At 37.4% G+C, this 13,323-nt stretch overlaps 1 protein-coding gene across 3 annotated transcripts in view; it reads right to left on the reverse strand.

Annotated features, from left to right (window-relative positions):
- Window positions 1–12,199, reverse strand: part of LOC144654609 (voltage-dependent calcium channel subunit alpha-2/delta-1-like) — a 37,306-nt gene extending 25,107 nt beyond the window's left edge. The window contains exons 1-14 of one of the 3 annotated variants that reach the window (XM_078514800.1): window positions 12,131–12,199; window positions 11,106–11,187; window positions 10,834–10,944; window positions 9,380–9,442; window positions 8,812–8,938; window positions 7,891–8,022; window positions 6,604–6,658; window positions 6,039–6,089; window positions 4,743–4,845; window positions 3,707–3,775; window positions 2,646–2,696; window positions 2,002–2,088; window positions 1,509–1,640; window positions 361–442 (exon numbers count right to left, since the gene is read on the reverse strand). In XM_078514800.1, the coding sequence (XP_078370926.1) occupies window positions 361–442; window positions 1,509–1,640; window positions 2,002–2,088; window positions 2,646–2,696; window positions 3,707–3,775; window positions 4,743–4,845; window positions 6,039–6,089; window positions 6,604–6,658; window positions 7,891–8,022; window positions 8,812–8,938; window positions 9,380–9,442; window positions 10,834–10,884 (1,003 nt within the window). In that variant the 5' untranslated portion in view covers window positions 10,885–10,944; window positions 11,106–11,187; window positions 12,131–12,199. Of the gene's footprint in view, window positions 1–360; window positions 443–1,508; window positions 1,641–2,001; window positions 2,089–2,645; window positions 2,697–3,706; window positions 3,776–4,742; window positions 4,846–6,038; window positions 6,090–6,603; window positions 6,659–7,890; window positions 8,023–8,811; window positions 8,939–9,379; window positions 9,443–10,833; window positions 10,945–11,105; window positions 11,188–11,275; window positions 11,509–12,130 lie in introns of those variants that run through there. The other 2 variants (XM_078514798.1, XM_078514799.1) reach the window with 2 other exon arrangements.
- Window positions 12,200–13,323: the final 1,124 nt, after the last annotated feature.

Raw genomic sequence — 13,323 nt, forward strand, 5'->3', positions numbered from 1 at the left:
TGAGCCTGCATATCAATGAAACTGGACAGATTAAAGGAAACTTACTCTAAATAACTTGCTTTGATCTCTTACATGAAAAAAAATCATTACCATAATAATGTTGGTTGTTACAACTTATAAATCAACACTCATTATCAAAACCTGCAGTAGCCCTAAAATAAAATACCCAAACTTTTTCTTCACCTCAAAAAATTCCCTTTCCCTGACTTTTTCCTGACCTGTAGGAGCTGTACCCTTATAACACTGGTTGCACACAAAAGCTGGGGCAGGCATATCTTTAAATGTAATTTTCTATGATATAATTTTATGTGCTGTACAAATTGCAGTGAGGGCTGCAATAAAAATGTTAGTTTCACATACCTCTATAGTCATTAGAGATTTCCTTTAATGCCTTGCTTGTTGAACCTTGTGTACTTCCCACAAGATAAGTAAAAACACGGATCTGTAGAAAATAAGGATAACAGAAGAATTACTGCTTGTTAATATGTAAAAATAGCCTCAACTAATTAATAACTTTCATGCTCCCAAATGTCCATAGCCAACTGAGCTGATAACTTGCCCTTATATGGCATGGATTTTTTCACCAAACATATGGCTTTTAATAATTGTATGTGCCTATCTATAGAAGAGTGCAAAACAATTGAATTTTGTACAAGCTTGAAAGTCATTTTTACTAACCAAAAGAATTGTTATAAGCACAATGCTTATGGTGCTTCACTACCCATCAGCCCAACCACAAAATCCACTAGCCCCAGGCTTGTGACACTAATTTCTTAATTTGCACACTGCTATAGTCTGTGTCTGGCGCTGCCATCTTTTTCCATATAGTGGATTGTAATGATGATGAGCAGGGTTAATTTGATATTTGGAGAAAGTTATTATTGAATATGGGCACCGAAGTCAACATTATAAATTACATACTAGTTATGCAACACTTTTGAGTGGTATACTTGACAATTATCCCAAGAGTGCGCGTTGGACATGAGTTGGCTATAACTATCTCATATCCAACAAGCGCGAGTGGAATAATTGTTTTATTAAAAAAACACCCAAAGAATTGCAATATTTGATCTCCTCAGGTATTTTTGTTGACTGGTATTGGCTACCAAATTTGTGGTCAATGATATATGAGCTCATATACCACTGCCTGTTAACCAATCAAAATGCAGGAATTGCAATATACCATTGTTAGTTTTTAATAATATGAAATATCCAAGGAGTCACTTGTATTTTCTCAGTATACACATGAGCCTTTAGGCAAGTGTGTATACCAAGAAAATACAAACGACAAGTGGAATATTCCATAGAATACCACGAGAAAGTGTTGTGTAACTATTTTATACCATGCCATAGAAAATATGGTAACTAAATTTTGTTGAGATATTAGTGCAGGATGGGAAGGTTGGGTTGAATACCGTCGAATATACAACAGCTTTCCTGTTAGCTGTATTTTCTATGGCATGGTATAAAAGATGGTACTCATATGTTTTCTACAACATTATACAAACCCTTTTGTCCGCATTTTTCTCTTCTAAAATCTCCCTGCTTTTTTCACTTTCACTGTTTTCTATACCATCTGTAAAAAGAATGACCGCTTGTGTACAATCTGAAGATGAAAAATTCTTATTTTCTCTTGATTCCTATTAAAAGAAAGTAAAAACCTTTAGTTAATGTTTTGATTACAAAAGGAAAAGAGATTAAGGACTGGAGAAACGCAAACATGCATAAGAGATTGCATGCCCCCTCCTTGTGAACAATTATGCCCCCAAAGAAAACACATGGACGGCGGAGCATTTTTCCAACTGGGGGGGCTGACTAGTGACTTGAAGTGGGGGGGCTTAAGGGGCTCTTCTCATATTAATTCTTTATTTTTTCTGTAAAAAGCCCCCCCCCCCAGCCCCCGGCTCTGCCGTCCCTGAAACAATGATGTGCATGCAGTGCTAATAAAAAACACCTGAGCCGAGAACTCGGATGTAACTCTCTTTTTCTTTATAAAATTACCTGCAGCACTTTAATTGCTGCATCAAATCCTTTACTGGCTCTGGCAATCCCTTTGGCAGCACCGTTGGGAACAAAATTACGTAAAAACTGTGAAAATAAAAACAGACATCACAGTTATTCAATATGTAAAAAATGTTGTAGTAAACCTAAATTTAAAAATTAATTTTTATAAGTGGTTTGATCTAATTTTATTTTTCCTAATTTGGTCTCACATTCAGGGCTCAAAAAAGTGCAGTCCAGTCATCCAAGTCAAGTAGATTTTCCAATGCAACTAGGTAGCTTAATTTTCATTCTCACTTGCCTAATGGACAAGGGAGAGCCCAGGCAAGTTGTTGTAAACAAAGAAATATTATGAGAAAAACATGCAACTGCCCTGCAGCCTGGAAAGTAGAAATTGGAGAGTTGCTTGTCTGAAGGGCAAGCTGGAATTCAAGTTTTTTTCAAGCCCTGCATATTATTAATGACCATTTTTTATGAATTAACAGAGAGATGTTTAAGGTTGTCTCGGCTAAGTACTGATTTATTTATTTATTATTTATTTATTTTATCATTAATTTACTTTTTCATTATAAATGATTAACTCTCCACTAAAACAAACTGAGTTACTTGATAATAAATATATTATTATTAGCAAAACCACTAACCTTTTTATTCTGTGCAGTAGCTTGCAGCAGTTCCCTTGTGCAATCTTCACCCTAGAATTATAAACCAAATTATAAAATATAACTAATATTTAATCTTTTATTAATCATTGTTATCTATTTACAAGGAAACGGTTGTTGATTGTTTGCACACTCTACAGTGAAATGTTTCTTCAACTGAAAAACGTGATCATGAAGATAAGTTATTTTATTTCTGATGCCGACAACAAAATTAATAAGTTACAACCCAGGCACAAATATAACTAGAAAAGGGAATTTCAAAAGAACAAAGTTTCAAGGGGAGGGGGACAGGGGACGGGAGCCCAGGTTAAAAGGGGCAGAAACCAGGAGATGGGAGGGTGGGAAGAAGGTTTCTAAGTTGGCGGGAACCAGGAGAAAACAAGTAAAATTTCGCAACATTTCATCATGTTTCACAATAGATATGGGGCAAAGAGGAGAGAACAACTACCGAAAGGGGCGGGAGGCACGAGTAAAAAATACGGGAAGCGGGAGTAAAAGGCATGGGAGGCGGGAGGTCCAGAACCCCCCTGTCCCCTCCACTTTAGAAGGAAAGTATAAAACTAAACTGGAATTTCCAAATGGGTACTGTAGGTGGGTTCAAACTAATGCAAATAGCCTGATACATTGTATGGAGGGACATTCATGGATATTCTCTGGAACCACACTATTTCTAAGTTTAACGATAAGGAATTAAACTGAGTTGTTTTTCCTTTATATTGTACATATCAGACCTCAGTGTGTCTAGCTGGTAGTCATTAACAAGGCTTTTTCCGCGATGTGATTATCATGAGTCATGATAGTGACTAAATCTTGTCTATTCAGTGTCCCAGAATTCCAAATATTCTTCAAAACTCCAAAGGAAGAAAAAGAAATCGGGAAGTTCAAGAAATCACAGTTAAAACTGCAGTGTTTGTCAGATGGAATTGAAGGGAAACCACTTTTGGTCTGAATAAGTAACAGGAGGCTCGAGCAATTGAGGGGTTCAAGAATTCGGGATTGCTGTAAATAATAATTATAAAGACAAATGCAAATAATTAATTTACCGTATCAGCATCTTCTATTATTGTCCCATCCTTTTTCAACTGACACACCATTAGAGGTTTTTCATTATACTAGTCAGACAAAAGAAATCACTGGTTATGATAATATTTAAATGATTATCAGCCTCTTGAATAAATGTAGCCAGAAGAACAGCACATGTATGCATACACACGTGTCCTCTCCCTCCCATCACAAAAAATCAAGAGATATTTGTAAAATTTGACTGATTTATAAGTTTATATATATTATATAGAGCGGTTTTCACTTGTCAATGAGTGTCGAAAGTAAATTGCGTTTGCTTTGGTTTTGCATTACTACACTTAGTGATTGGCTTAAAAATCTGGTGCCACTTTTCCAGCCAATCATAACTGAAACCAAAACCAATCGTGACCAGCTCGCGCACGTTTTCTTGCGCTTCGTGCCAGCTACATGTATTTGCTTCGAGTTTTGATTGGTTCACTGGATTGTCAGTGTCCTTTGTGATTGGCCAGAGTAATTACTTTGATTTTGGTTTTACGACACTCAATTGAAAACTGCTCTAATTTACTGTAAGTTTATAATAAAACACATTGTTTCTGAGCATAATTAACTGATTGGGTAAATGAAGTAAAGAAACTTAAATTTAGTCACATTTTACTCTAATGAATAATCATGCCAGGTTAATTACAGTGAATATTTATTCATGAGTATCCTGATTAAAAACTAATTACACTGTCTTCATTTTTTATATTCCAATTTGGATAGCAAAATCAGCAACAAATTATAACCACAAAACATAACCCCAGCATACGTTGTCTATTCTGGGTGTGTAATTTTATTAGGAGTTCTAGGTGGAACACCACAATTTAGAATAACTTGGAGATGGCTTAAGTTTATATTAAAAGATTTAAGGAACACAGAAACTTTAACAGATCAGAGGTGCCAACTCTTATACCAAACTTAATAGTTGAAATTAAATATTAAAGGTTTAATAGCAATATTTACTGCATGGAATACTGCAATTTACGGTATTATTGTTATTTGATAGACATTACTCACCACTGCGATAATATTAACATAGTCATTTTCTTGCAGAGTTTCAAGTAAGGACAAGGCAGCAAGTTTAAGAATGGCCAAATTTTGTCCAGCCATACTGCCACTCCTAGTTTAACAAAAGTAAAAAAAAAACAGCTCTGGTGTAACTCACAAACTGTTTAAAATGTTATTTTGAATTAATATAACAATTTAGAATTGTAGCAGAAGAACTGTACTATTATATTTAATGTAAAAAATTCAGCTACATGTATAATAACATGTTTAGAGTATCCTTTTTGTATTTTTTAGAACTGTTTAAACCATTTTTATATTTTAAGTTAGTAATACATGTACAAGTGCACTTGTACATGTATTACTAAGTAGACTTTATCAACTACACTTAGTTAATATAAAATCAATCGAACATTACAATAATAATTTATTATTATACATGTAGAAATATAGAATTCTAGTTATTATTAAACAATGTACAGTGAAACCTCGATTTAACGAACAGCCAAGGGACTGGGGAAATTTGTTCGTTATATCGAGGGTTCGTTATATCGAAACCTCGATATAACGAATTTGCGGAAAAACAATCAAAATGTTCGTTCTATCGAGGTATAGTTATTAATTGTTTTTAACGCTGTGACGTTGCACTACCCAGTATTTAATGATCTGAATTGTCTGAAGGCCTGTCAAAAATTACATTTGTGCTTTAACGTTTAATTTCCACGTTGGTATGGGCATATGTCTTTGAAGTTGTTTTCCTGTTAGGATTAAAGTATTTTCATCATCGTTGGTCTGTTTTACATTCATGTTTTGTTGCGTGTTAACTAAAATTCGTTATAACGAGGTACATTTTATGTTTGCGCTCCCGGATTGTGTTCGTTAAAACGAGGATTTCGTTATATAGAGGTTCGTTATATCGAGGTACTGCTCCATACATTTTACTGTAACTTTGGCCGGGCTGAAGAAAACGTTCGTTATACCGAGGTCTTTGTTATATAAAGGTTCGTTAAATCGAGGTTCCACTGTATAATTGTTAAGGTTTAAGAAAAGTTGTAGGTTGCAGCTTTTACCATATCATCATCTTTTATAATTTTTATTTTGGGGGGAGGTGTGTTTACTGTATTTTTGAAGCCCCTTGGAAAATCTTATAGGCAACAGGATCAGAGATAATTAGAACAGATAAGAAAATGTAATCTATGATAATCAGTGAAAATTTACATTTAGATCAGGTATGTTTACAAACAAATGTTAGGATTGAGATCCTTATTAATAAAAAATAATAAGCACATTTTCCATGCCAATACTTACAAGTCTAGTATCAAAACTATGTCTTTAGGTGAGCTTGATCCTTGAATATACCTAACAAGATAAAATGTGCACAAGAAAGTAAGTACTGTCAAAACATGTGCAGTAATCACAACTAATTTAGTAATACAGCCAACTCTTGTTATAGCGGACACGCTCGGGCGTCGTTGAGTGTCCGTTATAGCGAGAGTCCATAATAGCGGAAGTCATTTCCAGTCAAACCTCTTTCACCGTTGATCTGGATTTTGTCCGTAATAGCGAGTGTTCGCAATAGCAGGGTGTCTACAAGGCGAGAGTTGACAGTACCATGTTTTCAACTTACATTGTGTAGAACTTTCCATAAATGATCCATACCTCCCTAAGGGAAGGGATTTTTTCTAAGACCCCCCCCCCCGCCACCCCTCTGGAAATTCCAACAAAGATTCATATGTTTCCTTTAAGTTTTTGGCCTTTGAGACCTCTCCACCCCCCCCCCCCCAAGGAATTTCCTGTCCCTTCTGTAGGGAACCTCACAATATAAATTTCACAAATGTTGATAAATAATTTGTATAAACAGGCATTTTCCTACCAGCCACGTCTTCTGTGGTCAAATATGTCTTGTTCTGGATCAACCCACGCAAAACCTGAACAGTGTTAATAAAGAGGAAATAACTTAGTTCACGCATAAACCAGGAACAGATTATTATTATAATCGTAACTATAACAAAATTCTCGATTTTGATTGGTTGTGCCCGCCATTTCGCGAGGCCGGTCCAATAATCCAAGAACACTTCATGAACCTGTAATTGGACACCTCCGCGCCGCATGGTCTTTGCTGTTTTCCCCTGTTTGACAACCAGTGAATTACCATTGACCTTGACAGTAACAAAGATCCAAGACTCCTACCCTGAACAAAAAGTAGCGCCCGGGAGCGTCCCCCCGAGGCCGCCGCGCCCGCCCGAGTCCCCCAGTCCAATTACTATTACAAATTCTGAAATGTATTACAGACAGGAAATAAAAACAGCCATTGGATATCAACTTGGAAATTTGCATTAACAAGACAATGAAATTGACATCAAAGTAGTATACATGTGGAGATACCAGGCATGTTGGAAAGTCTATGATGCAGACTCACTAGGATGGAAAATGATGATAAACTGGGCAAACAAAAATGAAATCAAACATATATATTTTTTTCAATATTAATTAAAAGAATGGATAATTTAGCCAAACTGGTTATGAAATTTCAGGCCAAAAACAAATTTAAATAACGACTGTCAGTCACACTGAAAGGGGTGTTGAATGGTAAATTCACTGAAGACTTGCAAGACTGCGAGACTGACTTCTTTCCTGCAAGCCAGATATCTTTTCAGCCTTGCAAAAAGAAATTGAGACTAGCAGACCCCTGAAATGTGGTTAAAATTTTGCAAGATATGTATTTTTGAAGTACCCTTCCCCATCCCTACTGAAGGCCTTGTTAAACAGGCAAGTGTACTGTACTCCCATATCCCTGCATGCAGTCAGCCGTTAAAAATTTATCCAGATTTATCACATATCAATAGATTTAGCCAAACCTCCTAGCTCCCTTTTTTTTTTTTTTTTTTTTCCTCCTATCTTTTGCCATATGGTCATGTGATACTAGTCAGCGGATACCCTGTTTTAACAGCTGTCAATTGACCATAACATGAATGTCCAAGCTGACGTTAACCATAATGCTTACCATACTGCTAGCCACAATGACCATGAAAAACCAAAAGCATGGTTCTGTAAATTTTCTATGGATATGGGGCTCTGCTCGGCCCTTTGGGCTGCTAGGAGCTCTGCTATAACAAGTTGGTACCCTGTGAATTTACCAATAGGATAGTGGACAACATACCTGGGAACACCCTGTAAACACCATCAGCACTTCCAAAATACTGCCACAACAACGAAGGGTCAGTCTTGACATTTTCCTTGAAGTATTTAGTCAGTCCACTTGTCCATTTGATGGTATTCACAATACCGACTCCTGTGGTGTTGAATTAACAAGCATTAGTCATGAAGAGATCAAGGACAAGGCAGACTACAGCTATGATGGTATTCACAATACCGACTCCTGTGGTGTTGAATTAACAAGCATTAGTCATGAAGAGATCAAGGACAGGCAGACTCAGTATGTTTAAGCATTAGTCATGAAGAGATCAAGGACAAGGCAGACTACAGCTATGATGGTATTCACAATACCGACTCCTGTGGTATTGAATTAACAAGCATTAGTCATGAAGAGATCAAGGACAAGGCAGACTACAGCTATGAACATGATCTCTAGAGCCAGGGAAGTAAAATCATATGTAAACCAGGAGACTTCACCTCATAAGATTGCTCTATACTTGGGGAGGTGGGAGCTAGGTAAGGTGGCCGAATGGTTAGCGTGCCAGACTCCGGATTAAAAGGTCTGGGTTCGAGCCCTTGCCTTGGTTACCGTACGTGTTGTGTTCTTGGGAAAGACACTACCCTTATAGTGCCTCTCTCCACCCAGGTGTATAAATGGGTACTGGTGACATAATGCTGGGGAGGTACTTATGGACTAGCATCCCATTCAGGGGGGAGTAGAAATATTCCTAGCTGCTTAATGCTACCAAAACCGGGATACCTTAGCTCCGGCAGTAAGGGCCGCATGGCTCAAGGCTTCCCTCTGGTCATTTAAGGCGACAACCCATGGCCAGTGAGGAAGACAGTGACACTTATATAAACATTAAAGTAAGACAAACCAATTCAACATGCATGTCAGTAGATTATGGAACACTTATTTACTCACCTCCTTTATAAACATCAGTTGGTATGTGTACAACGCTGCTAGACTTGTTAATTTCAACTTGTGTAGAAAACTTAGGATCTATCTGAAGAGGCAAGCCTTGCAAGTCCTTGCTATCAAAATAATCAGTCTGAAACAGAATCCAAGTTATAATTTTATTTAAATAAATGTTGTTAACAGTTAATTTCGTTGTGTAAAAACCAAAATTGTAATTATAATCACAATCTATGCCTTGGCCAGATCATTCACATTGAAATTCATCTGTTACCAGTCTAGCATCTATAGTCATATCATTTGAGTGAGGTAATAAATAAGCTCTACACTACAAAATCACTTTTAAAAACCATTGTATGTAAAAATCAGAAACATATATGACTGAACCTAATACAGTGTATGCTTAATGAAATGGTAGTGGTGAGTGATTGGGCAGGGAATGCAAACCCAAGAGAAAAGGGGTAGAGAACTGCGTGAAAGGGCTACAAGGCAGTAACCAGAAGAAAAACTAAATTTTTGCAATCAGGTGGGCAGTGGGAAAACCAGAAAAGAACTTGTTTGATCAAATTGAACTTACCCCTTTGAGAGAAGGGTCATAAGTATAATTTTTTCTTAATTCTGCAGCCTTTGCAGCAAGATTCTGGAAAAGAAAATTTAGGATCAAATTAATATAGGAAGTTTAGTAAGCTAATGGTTGATACATTATTAATTAATAAATATATTGTAGCCAAAGCTCTGCTTGGGTTTATAGCAGCAGCACACAGCAGTACAAAGACACTAGGTCTTTGTACTTATTGTTCTTTGGCAAGACACTTCGCTCTCAAAGCAACCCTCTACAAGTAGGTTGGATTACTTGGATAATTACAAATATGGATATCTCAAAATTGTTACCCCAGAAAAATTTATACAAAGCCCTGAAAGGTGTGTTGAGTTTTCATGAGTATTTCCATTGACACCATAAAGGACATAAGTTGACAGGAAGTTAAAGTTTGCAGCAATTGAAACAGGATAAAATGCAACCTGAAATCATTCCTGTTTCTATCAATTGGTAACAGAATATAAGAAATACTTATTGCTGTTTGAATTACAGTCTAAGCTGTCAGTTTCTTATTGATTCTTTCATTAAAATGCGACAGTTTTCGGCTTCTAAGGCTCATTAATTAGGAACTCACAATGCTTAAAATAAATTTCAAGGATCATGAGATGTCTTCTTTGCATTTTTCCTATTAACAATCATACACTTAAAATATTCTATGGAAGATATTTTTAAATATTATTGTTTGAAAATACATTTTCCAAAAAACCCAATATATAATCAGACTGGTGAGCACGAATTTTGTATTTCAGAGTATAGCAGGGCTTAATTTGCGTATAAACTCGAACAAGCAATTTCAACTAAGCGTTTTTTTGTTTACATGCTCAAAACCTTCGAAATCTATAAGCAAGGAAAACAATTAACGCAAAAAAATAACGAAAAACCTGGGTTAAGCGAAAAATATTAAGCCAGGTTAGAAATCTACTGTTATCATGTTGTAAGCCGAATAAAACGCTTTAAGTAATGCAAAACGCCTAATTCATACTTTTTGGCTTGTCTTAAAAGTCAGTCAAAAATGAAAATGCTCATCATCTCTCATAAAAATTTAAAGAGCCGCACGAAATATATTGAAGGAAACGCTAAGCTCGAGAAAATTCGACAAAAATACAAACAGTATTTTAATTTTGACCGTGGGTTTCCTTCAATTTCTAAAATATGGAGCTGATTCAAATTGCCCAAACGTTTAAAACTTTAATATTTTGGCTAAAGCCTTTCGAAAAGTTAAAACTTATTTTTCGGTTGGCTGCATCTTTAACAAGGAAAAAAACATAACAATTATTTGCGTACGGCAAAAAATTTCCCGCTTTAGCCCGCCAAAAATCTCAATAATATGGCCAGAATATTTTACAATTTAAAATCTCTAAAAATAACGCATTTTACTCCACAGATATTTACTCACAACCATTTACAGACGGCAAAATGCAACGGAAACGAACCTTGATAGAGTCGATTTTCTCCTGCAAAACAGCCTCCAGGCTTTGTTTCATCTTGTTCGCTATGGCGGTTCCATCTTTTCTCGATAGCGACAGTTGTGCCGATTGATAACCCTGAAACAGAAGCATGGACAAAATTTGTTGCGAAATGTTTTTTGACGCGCGAAGCGACTGGTAAAAAAGCGAGTATTGTTTCCGTTGGTTATTAACAGTATACAGAAGCAGTTATATGAAAAGCGTGAGCAACAACGGAAAGAAATAAAAACATCCTTCACCTCTTGAAGTTTCTTGTAATGGGTAGCATCTTCGAAAAATTGAGAGAGCTTCGTTCCCACCGAACTCGCCCAAGACTCGACGCTGCAAAACAAAAAGAAAATCCTCACTCACATCTTTCCGTCGCTTAAAATTTCTCACGCTTGCTGCATTTACTAAAGCCGAAACTTACTCTGTTATACTAAACGTCCCAGCTGTTGTAGCCAGCACACAAAAGACACTAAAAAGAGCGAGAAGCCTTGTTAAATTGAGCGCCATCTTCGCACACAATGTCGGCAACGCTATTTATATAAATTTGAGCTCCAAATCCGCTTGGCTCGAGCGCCGCGACTTATTAACATAGTGTTTGGGCTTTCTTGGCAGCCATAAATGCCTCCCCAAGACAAATATGGAGATAAAGTCATTCATTTTTAAAGATTTTGTTTTGTGTTTTCAGCAGGTGCACCATAGAGGGCCAGGCAAATTAATTAGCATTTGAAGAAGTTCCATGACTTTCGCATGCCACCCTCCTCACGGTTGCCATGAAACGAAAGGGCAAAGAAAGCATTTTCTGTAAAAGAGGACGTAATGCCGTCATTATAAACTTTTAATAGATGACTTTTAACACGTTCAAACAATATCGCCCGGGAATTTTTAGGCTTAAGTATTTATTGTTAACTAGCGCTGAAAATTCCCCTTCTCTACCTTGTTGAAATACACCAAAATACACGTGAAGTGTTTTGGTCTGATGTCATTAGCACGTGCATTAGCATAAACACTTCCTTTCAAAGATGCACATGTTCCTGCTTTGGTCTTTTTATTGTATTTCAAATTCGTAGGATTTCTACATGCACAGCAAATATTAATTTAATGCTCGTTGATGCTCATCATTCAGCGAGGCGCCTGTTGCGCGCTGGCAGCGTCCTGATTTTGCCCTGTTTCTAATTTGCTCGCTATCAAGTTTTCTAATCTGCCAATCCCCAGAAGAACGTCTTACCCACTATTTGATGTGACATTTAAATATTACTCATTATACTGACGAAAATACCTGAAAAATCAAACTTGAAATATCCCTCCGTGAAGCAATTGCAAACTGCCGCCATTTTTTGAGAGCGGGAGACTGGGTTTGAAACCGAACTTGGTGACCGCCCCTCCTCCCAGCGGCGTTTGGGCGGGTTTTTTGGGGGGGGCAGGGATTGTGGGGCAGCAGGGGTTCAGAACAGCAGGGGTGCATGGTGGGTGTAGAGATCTAGAACAACCGGTTGTTTCGGAGAACGGCTTTCGCCTTAAAAGTTGTCAATTCGGAAAGTACGGAAATAACTTTTAACCTGTCGCGTAACATTGCTGTACTGCAAGTTTAAACGCGTTTTTACGTAGTATTACCAACCGTGTAAAAAGGTTCTGTAACACGCTGCACAAAATTGAACTCGTGTCTACTTCGCGCAGCATGTTGCCGCAACGTGCAGATCACAGTGGAAATTTTCCGCGAAAAAGGCAAGACATGAGAGATGACAAAACAGTATTCTGCTTGTTCTAAAATCTGATAGTTTTATGATGTTTTCATGCAAACAGTTTTTGTAACACTGACGAAAACCACCAATACAACGCTCGCCTGGGAAAATCTCTTCGCCCTTGACCCTATGTGATAATGTGAATGAATTAGAAGGAAAGACAAAGAAAGTAGTTAACACCCAAGCGCTCTATCTGTTCTCGATTTTGAGAACCATCTTCTAAAAGATTCCTTGGTCTCGCGTATCGAGGCTACAAAACACGCGCAACCATTTCGAGCGCGCCACACGGGAAGTGGTTACGCGCGTGATCGCACCAGCCAAAAGCGCAGGTGATTCATAATAGAGGAAAACAGTGCTCTACTTAAAATTCTTATAAATACTCTTTATTGTCTCTCAACATTCAGTCACAAGTAACGTCTAGAACAACGGCTTGGCGATAAAGAATTGGCCATAAAGATTTGGTTTCTTTAGGCTTTGCTTTTTGATGCAAGAAAATATTCTAACAGTTGCAAGTTTAATCTCAAACACTCTTTCGCGTCCGCGCCAAGACTGCAGGGTAACCCTGTCACTGTGAGGTTTTCATGCTTTTAAAGCTCAAGAAATTTCTCATCCTCGGAGACTTAGGGGCAGCGACGGGCAGCTCATCGGGACGACGGGATTTTCGGGCGAAAGAGCCCTCTTTCGCTCTTGTTGTAAACTTTCGCTCGCAAATCCCGTCGTCCCGATGAGC

The sequence above is a fragment of the Oculina patagonica genome, chromosome 5 (assembly GCF_052425735.1).
Source record: "Oculina patagonica isolate OP01 chromosome 5, crgOcupat, whole genome shotgun sequence".
NCBI lineage: Eukaryota > Metazoa > Cnidaria > Anthozoa > Scleractinia > Oculinidae > Oculina > Oculina patagonica.